At 44.1% G+C, this 14125-nt stretch overlaps 1 protein-coding gene across 1 annotated transcript; it reads right to left on the bottom strand.

The window, feature by feature from the left end:
* Positions 1–3378: 3378 nt before the first annotated feature.
* LOC144326558 (synaptoporin-like) lies at positions 3379–13723 on the bottom strand. Its single transcript, XM_077923040.1, has 3 exons — positions 13621–13723; positions 7167–7358; positions 3379–5618 (listed from the first exon to the last, which is right to left on the bottom strand). Exons 2-3 carry the CDS (start codon positions 7242–7244, stop codon positions 5340–5342), a joined length of 357 nt encoding a protein of 118 aa, XP_077779166.1. The 5' UTR covers positions 7245–7358; positions 13621–13723; the 3' UTR covers positions 3379–5339.
* Between the last annotated feature and the right edge of the window lie 402 nt (positions 13724–14125).

Raw genomic sequence — 14125 nt, 5'->3', positions numbered from 1 at the left:
GAGGATGCATTTGCTTAGATTTATAGCTGGGGCTACGTCAAAGACTCAAGGCGCAAAGTTTCCACTTAGGTCCAACTAAATGTGTCCTAAGACAGAGCATGTCAGGGATATATTGGGACCATAGTCATGATCAGGGGTAGGCAACCTAAGGCCTGGGGGCCGGATCTGGCCCAATTACCTTCTAAATCCGGCCCATGGATGGTCCTGGAATCAGTGTGTTTTTACATGAGTAGAATGTGTCCTTTTATTTAAAATGCATCTCTGGGTTATTTGTGGGGCATAGGAATTTGTTCATCCCCCCCCAATATAGTGCGGCCCCCCACAAGGTCTGAGGGACAGTGGACCGGCCCACTGCTGAAAAGGTTTGCTGACCCCTGGTCATGATGGCATGCTCAGTGGACCTTACACCTTCCCTCTCTGTGATCTCAATGGAAATTGTCTCCTGTGCTGCTATTAGTGCCCATTGTGCCAAGCAGCGCAGGATGAGGTGGTAAGTGTTTATAGAGGTGCATTTAGTGTCATATGTGGTTTGGCCTTTGCCTTGTATCTATGAGTTGCAGAGCCCTTTGGCTAGTTATTACTATGCTAGCCAAATATACTGACCAGGGGTGAGGAATCTATTGAATGTCCAGATGTTGAACTACACTTCCCATCATCCTTAACTGTTGGTCCTGCCGATTAGGTGTCATGGACTGGCTGAATGCAGAGGAGTGGTGGGAGGCATAAGCTGGGGAATCCCCAAGGGATGAAGGCTCAGAGCCAGGGGATTGGTGGTGGGACGACGATGCGTGGTCAGAGGGAGAAGAGGGAGCAGACTGGGAGGAGGTGTTGGAAGTTGAAAAGGCAACAGGCTTTAGTGAGCAAGAAGAAGCTAGGGCAGAGAGCGGTCCAGATTCAGAGGCAGGAGAGGAGGGAGCCAGGAGACAGAGGTGAGGTAAGCTGCTGAAGAAGCCAGAGAAACTCCCCCTCCTACTGCGACCAGCTCCCCTCCCCTCTGGTCTCCCACAACACAAAGAGGAATGAAGAAGGTAGAGCAATGAGATACAAGGCAATTGAGCCATCGGCTTCTGGGGAAGGACCCAGGGCAGGAGCTTTAGAGAGTGTTGAGAAGACAGGGGTTTTCAGTTCTTGTAACTGTCTGATTGGGGCAAGACCTACGGGAAGAGTTGCTGTGATCACTAGGCCGCCACTGTTTTGTTTTCTTCGAATAAAGAGTTAACTTCACTAACAGAGGACAGAGGTACATCAGAACAAAATGTTATGTTTTTCCTAACCAAGAGTCTTCTCCAGTTGCCTAAAAGAAAGTCTTGTTAGAAGGCAACAAATCTCTGGCGTTCTTTATAAGATTAAGATACATGATGTGTCCATGTTGAGAATTCCTCTACATTCTTGTCACCATGCAAGCCCTCCGGCAAGAGGTTCATCACCCTTTTTTATTGTGATATCTCCAGTCTCCTCCTGACAGCAAAGCTAGTACAACCTTAACAGCACAGATTGAAAATAGCCTATGATTCATTGCTTCCCCTTCTTTGCTAAATACATAATGATGTGCCTTCTTCAGGGTTGGCATGTGCCCTTATGGCAAAGGAGGCATTTATGCTAGATCTTGGGCTTTGCAGAAGGTGTCAAGCCATCAGCTGCTCAACTCCCCTTCCATCTGTTTCCTACAATGCCTCTTTACAACCACTCTGTACAACCACTCTGTTTTCACCCTTTTGCCAGACCGCAAGAGACAAGGCTGACTGCTATGTGCTTTCTTCTTCTCCTTGTGAACTTTAATTCCTGGGTTTGTTTTCCGAATGTGCTGTGTAGGTTTCCTGGAGGAAAAATATATCTGTGAAGCTAGGCAGTCTATGAACTCTAGTCTCAAGGTAATCCAGAGCAAGAATTTATTGATTCCTGTTGGTAAACAGGAAATCTTGCAACACTCTCAATGCCACAGCCAGGCATTTCATTGGCTGTGGTTCAAAATAGGGTGTTGGAAAAGATGGATCCTTTTGATCTGATCCTGCAGAGTCTCCCCTCCCCCCATTTTTATGCCTTAGAATCAGATGATGGTGGTGGTGATGATGATGACGACGATGATGATAATAATAATATCCCACCCATCTGACTATGTTTCTCCAGCCACTCTGGGCAGCTTACAGCACATAAATCAGGGATTTTGAAAGAATGTTAATTATGTGATTACATATTTCTCCTTCTAGGCACTAATGATTCCCCCCTGTGCTGGTTCTAGGCCATTTGAGATTGATTTTGTGCTGTTCTGTGCTGGTTTTGTGTTGTTGATGGTGTTTTTTTTTGCTGATTTAGTGGGGGAGGGGGTTAACAGAAAAAACACTAGGTGGTATACTTTAATATATGTTTTGATTGTAGCTTGGTATTGTGTTATGAGCCACCCATATGACTTTGTTTAATGGGATGTTTATAAATGTCAAAAACAAACACCCTGACAGTGAATGTCGAATGTTTCCTACAATACAAATGTCATTTGTCACTCAGCTTTGCAAATAGCCCATTGCCAACAAGACAAATTTGTTCAGGCCATTGTAACTTGTATTCCTGAAATGTTGCTACCTTTCTCATCTGTAATGATGAACGGCTGCATAAACTCTCTCCAACCAAGTCTCTTCCAGATGTTTTGGGGTGGAATTCAACATAGCGCTCAGGTTTTATCAGCACAAGGACTTCACCTTGTACAGTTCAATGCTCTCCCCCTCTCATGTATCCCAACATCTGTTCTAGGTGTTCCCCAAACCCTTGGAGCAAGTTTGGAACAGTCACAGTGTGCGTACGGGGAGGAGAGGAGGGACAGTCCCATTATGCAAGTGGACGTTGTTCCGCTCACACAGTTATTTAGCTGAATACTGCAGAGCTACAACAAAACATGTCTCTCCAATATCGGCCTCTACAGCCACAGCAGGCGCTGTAACTCTCCAATAGTTTGAATCACAGGATGATGTGAGCTGTAGTCCAAAATATCTGAAAGTTGCAGAAGAATACTCAAGACTATGTTGCACATTCCCATATCAGGTTAAGCTGATCCAACAGAAAACATAATTTCCCCCATTATTTCCAATCCAAACATAATGCATGTACAAGCTGACTTGTCATTTCAGGTTGAAGCCCAAGTTAGACAATAACTTGGAGTGAAAATGGATGGTAAAAAGATGCATGTCCTATTTTATCCTCTCTCTCTCTCTCTCTCTCTCTCTCTCTCTCTCTCTCTCTCTCTCTCTCTCTCTCCTCTCTCTCTGTGTGTGAGAGTGTGTGTGTGTGTGTGTGTGTGTTGCAGCACCACCACATGCCTTTAAACAAGCATTGTATGCAATAATCTTTATTTATGCGGGTCAAATAGATATATCACAATATTGAGTCATCCACTGAGCAATCATACATTGGTTACAATAATCATATAAGTGACTATGCCGTTTTATGCTAAGATAGGCTTTGAACATTTACAGCTCATACAATGATATCATAGACGGATACACTTCTATTTAGAAATGCAGATGTTCAGTTTTTACAGTGGTGTGTTCATCTGTAGGCTGCAAACTGAGTTTCGGGGGTTGCAGGGATGCTAAGATGACCCTAATTTTGCTGCGCAGTATCCAATGTGTTTTAGGTTAGCAGTTAGCGACACTTTCTCACCAGGATGAGTCTCAATCAGTGAGACTGAGGCAAGGTAGCAACTCAGTACTTAACTCCCTCCTGACCTTACCAATTCCCTGCAGCATATGTGTATATGTGGAGACATGGAAATGCTCAACTCACACAGGAATGAGAGTAGATCTCAGTCTTTCCCCTTGCAGTGTGAGAGAGGTTGCTGCTCTCAAATTTGGCTCCATTTAGCAGCATGGCTTGGGTTCTTTTGCTGCTTATTATGTGGAGTCCTGTCTATTGCTGGAGGAAAGAGAAAACAAAGCTTTCCATCTAGCAGCAGAAGTCTGGCTCTGTTGCCTTGCCATGGAGCTAAAGGGTTCTGTGGAAAAATGGCTGAGCAGAAACCATTTTTCCCCCTGGAAAATATTACGCACAATTTGAGATCAGCATGATCTCTAAATTACCTTTACCCCGCTAAGGAAATGGCTCAGTGTTCTCGATTGCTGAGATCTTATGTGTTTGACACTCTCTTTTTACTTACGAATAGCACCAAATCCAGTATACATCATCATAACGACTGGACCAAACAGACGTTGAACAACTTTGAAACAGCTTAGAGAGAAAAACATTCTTCACCATCAATGGCCATAGAGGAAAAGTGTTTCGCAACAGCTCTGAATGTGCACATGCTCTGTTGCGCTATCTGTCAAGGTGGCGTTTGCCACCAGATAGTTTCACTTACTGATATCTGCACCTCTGTTATCCTAATTAAATAAATACCTTTGTAAACATGTAAACACAGTTACTTGGTCCTTATATTACACAGTTCACGTTCAAAGAGTCACAAAACATCAAAATATGGATTTAAAGAAGGAATACTGAGCTCGATTAAACAAACAAATTGGTCAGTTTACAGCATATTATTTCTGAATGCCCTTTTAAGGAAAACTGTTTTAGTTATATGCAGCATTCAAGATTTGGGTAAGCCGTTGATCCAACTCTGCAAAATATATAAAATAGGCATACGTACATACATACATACATTATCTAAAACATTATATCAAACAAACAAACCAATTAAAAAGTAGTAGTGGTGGTGGTATTGAAAAAATCCCATATACACAGTTCATAACATTCTGTTGGCGTGAAAATGATGCAACCTCATGCACTAAGACACTCTGCAAATTTGCTAATCAGGACAAATGTCAAATAAATTTCTTATGTAGAAAAAAAACCCAAAACCAAATATTGTAAACCAACAGTCATAGACAGGCAAAGTTGAAAACTTAGGCGCTACAATGCATGCATTGTGATATGATCAGAAATAATGCGAAAACACACATTTTGCTGTTCACCAAAATGCAGAAGAAAATCTAAAGCTAATTTAGTTGTGTTCTCCATATCATATACTACAGACTCGAGGCTACAAAATGCTGCCACCATACACATACAAAACTACCGTAAGGTTATCTATACAGTACATACAACAATTATTTACCCCAATCCACCACCTCTGATGACTATAACCTCAATCACCTACTCACAAGGAGAAGATGCTTCATATATAAACAAAGTAAGAACCACAACCCACCTTCTTCGGATGGTACCCGTAGACCTTTGATTTAGATGAAATTCTGTCACATTTATCTAAAACTTGAGAAATCTGCTGCCTGCCACTGTGTTTCAGCTTTCCACACACAATGCTCAACGTAAGAGCTCTTGGAACTCTGAGCGTGCTAAATTTGATTAGCAAAGGAGGTGGGGCTGCTCTGTTGCTGCTGGCCAAATTCATCCACTTGGCCATAGTTGGTCTGCTGCCCAAAGCTGCTTCCCTGTTGGTTATAGCCACCAGTTGGCCCGTAGCTATCTTGATTGTAGCCACCTTGGTTAAAGCCGCCAGACTGCTTCTCCATGGTGTCTTGAGGGTGCCTCGTGCCTGAAGAATGCCAGCCAGTCTCCTTGAAAACAAACCAAATGTTTCCTGCCCAGAGAATAAAGTTCAAGAATCCGAAGACCTAAATGGGAAGTAAATCAAGACGTGGATATGAGACTATATTATGAGGCATCCTATCTTTGTGGGTTGAAGGAATGGATGACATTACAGAATTCACATATTGTAGACTCAGAAGGTCATGACAATATTTTTGGCTGGCACGCTTATTTATGGTATGAAAAGGTGAAAGTTCATAAAGGATTTACAAATCATATAATTAGGAAAAATCTGTATAGAGTATGGGATAAATACAATAATTTATTGGAGGTAAAAACACCACTTTGGCTCTCACCATTGGAAGCTATAGCAGTAAAGAAAAAGAATATGATAGAAGGGTTGACAACTTATAGAAATTTATTAAAACAAAAGGGAGGAGAGTATAAATTAAAAGAATTTAAGGAATTATCAGGGAAATTAACAACATGGATATAACATCATCATTTGAATGAAGTATTTAAGAAAGATAGGATATGAGGGTCAAGGATACGAGGTGCAGGTCAAGCACCTTCAATGATACTGTGTGTCCTGGGTGCACTCCCTGGCTCATGTGATTCTGAAGGGGGATGAGTATTTCCCAACAGGTGAGTAAGGTAGCCCCCTTTAGACTAACATTGACCATACTTTGGTAAGGAAGTGCTTGCCAGCACATACCTTGGCATCAATGGGATGGGGCTTGGTCAGCACATTCCCGCTTGCCATTTTATGCGTTCAGACTGAAGAGGATTATTGATGCAGACAGATCACTCCAGCAATTAAGATCATGTTTGCTTTTCTTTCTACAAGCTCTTTGGTCTACACCAAGGGCCAAGGGTGTCATCCCATTAAAGCAAATGAAAGATTGATCTAGCTGCTCCTAGTGTTTATAAACTGAGATCATAGGAGTAAACAGGAATCTACCAAAGGCTGCCTACAGCTTTCTTCCAGTAAGAGGACTGCTGGTCCCTGATTCAAAGAAGACTCACGTACTTTGGCAGGAGGCATTACACGCCTGTGGCCCCTGTTAATTATTGTGTGCATTATTAGATACGATGAATCACTACCTAGTTGCCTTTTCTGATCGCAAAGATGTTAAAACCATTCTAAAAGGAACTCTTTTGCAAGGCAGACGACAACTCCCTTGGTGGAAGTAACAGTAACATTAGTAGTAGCGGTGGCAATCATCTATAAGAATAGGTAAGTAAGAACTCCCTTTTACTCCAAATACTGCATAATCTAATTATCAAGTTATTTTGCATGCTTGTTCTCCAGGCTACTTTGATGAATGCATCTTGATTGTTAAGTGTGCCACGGCACCCAGTCTTTTAATCTTCAGGTAAGAAGTTTGTCATTTACTATAGTCGGTTGCTCAGATTATTATCATTGCTCCCTCTCTTGTGTTTATGCTCCACAGAAGAGCCTTGTGAATTAGGTGAAGTCATGATGCGCTGCGTGTTGGACTCCAGTGGTTTGGCAGGGAAATAGAAAACCCAAAACTCTTGTCTGATCTCATAGCTAAGGACCATCCATCTTCTTCCATGGATGCTCCCCCCCCCCCGGCCTGCCTTTCGATAACATAAAAGCAAATTCTTACCACTGAAGTGTTCAAACTAGACATAACTGGGCTGCGCACAGGCATGCACTTGTTTGACTGCTGCTTGCAAGCCGACATCAGTAAGAGCACTTCGTCGGGGTCTGTAGCAACTTTCACATCAGAGAGCCCTTTAGCCCAACCAGAGGAGCCCACGAGCCACAGGAACGAAAACACCACCGTCACAATGAAGTCCTACGAAAAGAAAAGAGAAAATGGAACAGTGCAGGTTCATGAGATGCCTGAATGGGGCAGAGGGGCATGGGGCACAGCCTTCTGCATTGTTTTGGTTTCAAAGTACTCCTGCATCAGTGTCTCCTCACATGTAGGTGATCAGTGCTCTCCAGTCATCCCAACATCATGTGTTGTTGTTGCGTAATCAAAAGGGAGAGGGGCAAGGCAGCTCTGTGAGGTGCTGGTGCGGTGCAAACACGGTGGCGGGAACATCAGATTGTCTCCACCACAGCGCCTGCAGTTCAGCAGTGATGTATAGCGTTGGGAAGGCAGGAGGGCAACACAGTCCCAACCACACAGCTTTTCTGTGGCCATCATGGCAAGAAGCCATACCAACACATTTGTAAGGAGGAGGTTTGGTGTTCGGCATACATCGGAGAACCAACAGAAAACCAGCGCTCTCTGGGATGTGGAGGAAAACATCAATCCTTCTGTGTGCATTCAAACGGAAGGCAAACGTAAGAATTACAGGCCCGAAAATGACAAAGCCTCAACAGGGCTTTGATGAGCGGTGACCGGAGTTCGGTTTCCCTCAGAGCTCGTGTTTTAAAGCTTAGGAGCTAATCACAAGCATTGAAACATTAAAGCGCTTTGTGGCAGGGTTTAAATGCTAGCCTGGAGGACTCTCACCAAGGCCTCCAATCAAAGGGAATGATTGCAGGCATACGGCTATGTTAGCAACAGAGTAACGTACGAAAGTGGGTCATAGATGTGTGGCTCAAATGTAAACTTACCGGGGGGGGGGGAATGGTGGCTGATGTCCATTGGGGCTGGTAGAGCATAAGGCATTGGGACCACTGGGGGCACTGCCCCACCAACATCTGTATGCCCTCAGCCAGCCTCCATCTACCTCATGCTTAGTTTCAATTTTGCTTGCTTTTGTACCTCTCAGCAGGAAGGAGGAACTGGCTCTGGCGCCACCTGCTGGTTGTCTCCCTGCCCCATTCCCTGTCAGTCCCAATGAGACAATGCAAGAGAGGGATGTCATTCTGAGCAGCACCCTGCTGTGCTGCATAACATGTAGTTTCGCCATCTGGGAAGAACTGAGTTCAGATCCTGGGCCACTTCCTTTACCTCACCTACCTCTCAGGGTTATTGTGGAGATAAAAAGGGAGGCAAAGCAGCTACACCATCCAGAGTTCCTTCGAGAAAATGTGGCAGAGATGGGGGAGAAAGTGCAGATCAACGAAAAGGTTCCCTTTATACAGGCTACTGATTATCCAATTTGTCTCTCCCCTGAGACTGTATGGAAACACAACACTGATTTATGCAGCGTGTGATAGCCCATCTAATTATTTTCAGAAATCGCAGGCAATGAAAATGTCACCATTACATTACAACCTTGGTACGGTTTATTACAATGGTTTATTTTCTGCTTGTGGCTAGTTCAGGCTTTATGGACTAGAAAGACATTACCGAAAAGAGCAGAGGAGTCAGTGCATTAAGAGTCTGTCACAACCTCTGCTAATCAGGATTATCTGCACTGAAAATAATGGAGCCCTAATAGTGTCAGGGAACTCAGATAGGGGGCCATCCGTCTTAGATTAGGTGCAGCCCATGACTTGGGAATGTCTTTTACATGTCAAGCGGAACCCAGGCAAGGGAATGCTGCCTGCTGAATGATGAAATATGCTTTCGACAACACAGCCCTGTTAAAATTAAGTGTGCAGGGAATGGTGCCCATACAGCTTGCTCCTATGGAGTTTATACATACTCAATTCCTCTTTTTAAAGCATGGGGTTTGCTATGGGCAGTCCTACATGTCAAATTGATGCTTCCTGAGATTAATTTTAGAACGTCTCTGTAAGTGTGTCTGTGTGCCTATTCCAGTGATGTCTTTCCATGGGAGCTAATTGATAGACAATCCTCCTTAAGACTTCTAAATGGGGCAAATTAAGGCTCCCCTCTCTCCAAAAAGAATGAGGTAATTTTATTCATGAACCCTGATCATGATTCTTGCTGGCCTAAACAGAGGATATAGAGGGTAGAGGTGAGGGTGAAGAAACCAGCCTATGGAACAAAAGTCAAATTCACATGTCTATCGTTCTGCTTGCTTTTGCCTAGGACTTTGCCTGTCACTGGCATGTGGCCCCTGAGAGGTTCCACAGAAAGAAATGTGGCCCTTAGGCTTCTCTATCCCTGGTGTAAGCAGAGGCCATTTTTCTGAGGTGGATTTTTGGAAAACTGCAACAACTTGCCACCATGAAAAATGCCTTTCCCAGTCTCTGGGACTGTGGCTACAGTGGACAGCAACTTAATCACAAACTTTGTCTATGAGGCAAAGTTTAGTATACACCAGATGGTGGCGTGGCCAGATGTTTACTGTATGACTATGATTTTACATAAGGCTCCTTCGCCCCCAATTTCACTGTTACCTTGTTCTTCATAGTTTGCAACTGGAAGATAGGTGGGGATTTTTAACGTCCCTTGCTAAGGAAAGTCTGTCAGTCACAGCTCCCTGGGCACGTTTGTTTAGAAGTCAATGCCCAGCTGAAGAGATAGAAAGCACTCTGCACATGGTCAGTGAAACAGCAAACTTTTTTTTACCTTTCAATTTATGTATGTGGAAGGAGGCACATGCTCCTATCAAGCCATGGAGCCTTTCAGTAACACTTGGGATACTTTCATTTAAAAAGAAAAGAATGTGCTGATGACCAAGATTCACAGCGAGGACCCTGTTTACTCAGAAGTAAGGCCACACATTCCCAAGCAAACAGGGTAGGTCTCAGTTTCACACATTTGGCTGTGGCTGTGCAACACACTATAAACATAAAGCACATTTAGATTGCACGACTTCCCCCAAAGCATCCTGGGAACTACAGTTGCTAAGGGTGCTGGGAACAGTGGCTCTGTGGGGTGTTAAGTCCAGTTCTCAGGGTTATGGGAGGGGGGAAATTATCTGCTTTAAATGGTGTGTACACGAGGCGCTGTTTTTCTCCAGATCTGTCTAGTAACTGGCAGTGCTTGTATGCTTCTGAATCAAGAAATCCACTACAACCACATTCTTCATAGGCGGTGGTCATCCAGCCTCTGCCTAGAAACCTCTAATCATGGAGGGTCCACCATTTCCCAAGGTAGTCTGTCTCCTTGTCTGACAGCTCATGCCATCAGGTATGATGTTTAATGTTTCAGCTAATGATCAGAAAAATCCCCTGTTCTGTAATAGGAACCTGTGGGCACGGATCCTACCCTCTGGCGCATCAGAAAGCAAATTTGCTCCATCATCTGTGTGTGACAACCCTTCGCCTCTTTGCAGCCTTCAGCTGCAAATGCCCCATTGATCTCGGGGGATCTCAGTTCTTCTGGGAAACTGAGACATCTGCAGGTTTAAAGGAGGCACAAAATCCTCATTAACATCAAATATTTATTGCATGCCAACAGCATCCTGGGAAACAATATATATATATTTGTGCTGGATTATTTAAAGAAAATGGAATTTTTCATTGGGGGGGGGGGAGACCAAATCCTGCTCCTATTATTATTATTATTATTATTATTATTATTATTATTATTATTAAAGCTACCACTTGGCTGGAAAGGGAATAATCAATATACAATGAAAATAAAGGTTGTTTTAAATTCTCAGCGGAAGAAAAAGGTGTTTAACTTTTCATGAATAATAGATACAATGTAATCATTAGTATTGCTTTCAAAGCTTCACTTTTTTTTTTTAATTAATGAAATGTTGCAAAAGAGTTTTGTTACTTCGGGGAAATTTTAATGTTGTAAAGCCTCTGCGTTGATACTGTATTCTATATTAAAGCAGTCTCAAAGCACATTTCAGGACTGTTTGTTTTATATTGGGTATAGCTTTTCTAATTAATATTCCAGCAGCTCTGCAGCTTTTCGCATTGGAATTAACTAAGGCGGTGCTGCCAGACATCCTGCCAGCTCCTTCTTCAGTCATTCGTGGGGTGGATGGAGAAAAGAGGTTCTAATTTTAGCCTTCCGGCAAGCGAGGGGTGGGATCCAGGAGGAACCAGAGTCAGACCAAAGTAGAGTGCATCTGGAAGATTGGAACTGTACAGACGCCACATTAACAGACAGAAAAGATAAAAAGAATATATAACTGAAATATAAGTTAAAAGGTAAAGGTAAAGGTACCCCTGCCCATACGGGCCAGTCTTGACAGACTCTAGGGTTGTGCGCCCATCTCACTCAAGAGGCCGGGGGCCAGCGCTGTCCGCAGACACTTCCGGGTCATGTGGCCAGCGTGACAAGCTGCATCTGGCAAGCCAGCGCAGCACACGGAACGCCGTTTACCTTCCCGCTAGTAAGCGGTCCCTATTTATCTACTTGCACCCGGGGGTGCTTTCGAACTGCTAGGTTGGCAGGCGCTGGGACCAAGCAACGGGAGCACAAACCGCCGCGGGGATTCGAACTGCCGACCTTTCGATCGGCAATTCCTAGGTGCTGAGGCTTTAACCTACAGCGCCACCCGCATCCCTGAAATATAAGTTAGTGCTATATAAAATGAAAAGTACAATGTGAGATGCAGATAATGATTTACTGAGTAAAAAAGGGGGGGAAATGTGAAATAATTGGCAATTACAGAAACAATAGATGGGGCATGGCAGTAAAATGGGAATATAAAGATTGGTGTAATCTGCAAATAACAACAACAACAACAATAGTAGTAGTAGTAGTAGTAGTAGTAGTAGTGTTTAGTCATTTAGTCGTGTCCGACTCTTCGTGACCCCATGGACCAGAGCACGCCAGGCACTCCTGTCTTCCACTGCCTCCCGCAGTTTGGTCAAACTCATGCTGGTAACCTCGAAAACACTATCCAACCATCTCGTCCTCTGTCGCCCCCTTCTCCTTGTGCCCTTCATCTTTCCCAGCATCAGTGTCTTCTCCAGGGAGTCTTCTCTTCTCATGAGGTGGCCAAAGTACTGGAGCCTCAGCTTCACGATCTGTCCTTCCAGTGAGCACTCAGGGCTGATTTCCTTAAGAATGGATGTGTTTGATCTTCTTGCAGTCCATGGGACTCTCAAGAGTCTTCTCCAGCACCTACTACTGTCCTTCCAGTGAGCACTCAGGGCTGATTTCTTTAAGAATGGATGTGTTTGATCTTCTTGCAGTCCATGGGACTCTCAAGAGTAGTAAAAAGGTAAAGGTACCCCTGCCCGTACGGGCCAGTCTTGCCAGACTCTAGGGTTGTGCGCCCATCTCACTCTATAGGCCGGGGGCCAGCGCTGTCCGCAGACACTTCCGGGTCACGTGGCCAGCGTGACAAGCTGCATCTGGCGAGCCAGCGCAGCACACGGAACGCCGTTTACCTTCCCGCTAGTAAGCGGTCCCTATTTATCTACTTGCACCCGGGGGTGCTTTCGAACTGCTAGGTTGGCAGGCGCTGGGACCGAGCAACGGGAGCACACCCCGCCGCGGGGATTCGAACTGCTGACCTTTCGATCGGCAAGTCCTAGGCGCTGAGGCTTTAACCCACAGCGCCACCCGCGTCCCAACCTCAAGAGTAGTAGTAATCCTTAAAAGGGATCCAGATAGACAATACCAAACTGTATGTAGCATCATTCTAGACAGAGATAGGGAACCACATGCCAGTAGTGGGTTGCACCAGAGGCAGAATTGGACAAAGCAATACAGTGGTACCTTGGGTTACATACGCTTCAGGTTACAGACACTGCTAACCCAGAAATAGTACCTCGGGTTAAGAACTTTGCTTCAGGATGAGAACAGAAATCAGGCTCCGGCGGTGCAGCAGCAGCAGGAGGCCCCATTAGCTAAAGTGGTGATTCAGGTTAAGAACAGTTTCAGGTTAAGAACAGACCTCCAGAATGAATTAAGTACTTAACCTGAGGTACCACTGTATAGGATCCAGAAGGATCTGGATGGAAAATTAGTTCTGATAAAAAAATTAGAGGGAAAGGTTTGAAAATGAAAAGGGTGAAGTTTGTGCAAAGCCGTAAATGAAAATAAAATAAGGACATAATATTATATGCAGCAGGGATTATATGCTGAAGAGCATACATTGTGGTCCTGACTGATAGAGTCCCATCCATCCATCCATTCATCTCCTCTGCAATCTTCATTGCTGTGTTCAGCAATGATGTCAGACGACTGAATATTTCATTCAACCCTGGTGTCAAAGAAAAACAATACTACACCAGAACTCAGACTGACCCAACAGAGGGTACTCAAAGCGAGAGGCTAAACAAATGAATCAATAAATAGGAACAAAGCTGTCCATTTAATGAACACTTACAATCAAAGGGCCCCTGTTGTTTTCACGGTATTTGTTCTGGAAGAAAATGTAAACCACCGTTGCGGCCAAGGAGTAGAGGAAGGCAAAGACTGCAATTGTGACGAAGAATTCCGCGGAAGAAGAGAAGTCGCCTATTAGCGAGAGTTTCTCTCGTCGTTTGCCTTCGCAGGTGGGAACATCAAAATTCACCTGGTACAACCTAAAATCCAGAATGAGAGGACAGAGAGTTGGATTAGTTTTTAATTAAAAAAACAAAACAGTTGGGCTGACAGTTATATGATCATCTCTATATAACTGCCCCATTCTAGAATTCAGTGGGTCAATTCCTGGGTCTTAAGCTAATACTTTTTTCTTTTTTTTTTTAACAAATGAACGACCAATTAGAAACTTAGAGATAGCAGCCATTTAGCCACTTCCAGTTCCACACTGCCACAGAACCACAGGCCACTTCAAAGCTTGCAAGGCGACACAACTTGTGACCTGCTGAGTTTCACTGAGCCCACCA

The sequence above is a fragment of the Podarcis muralis genome, unplaced genomic scaffold (genome assembly GCF_964188315.1).
Source record: "Podarcis muralis unplaced genomic scaffold, rPodMur119.hap1.1 HAP1_SCAFFOLD_137, whole genome shotgun sequence".
In the NCBI taxonomy this organism is placed as follows: domain Eukaryota; kingdom Metazoa; phylum Chordata; class Lepidosauria; order Squamata; family Lacertidae; genus Podarcis; species Podarcis muralis.
The sequence above is the reverse complement of the archived record's forward strand: the minus strand, read 5'-3'. Positions and strand labels throughout refer to the sequence as shown.

Coding starts and splice junctions, on each gene's coding strand:
- LOC144326558 (XM_077923040.1), bottom strand. CDS start 7,244: ATGTCGGCTTGCAAGCAGCAGTCAAACAAGTGCATGCCTGTGCGCAGC. Junction 5,619..7,166: donor CTAGTTTGAACACTTCAGTG/GTAAGAATTTGC, acceptor CTTCCCATTTAG/GTCTTCGGATTCTTGAACTT.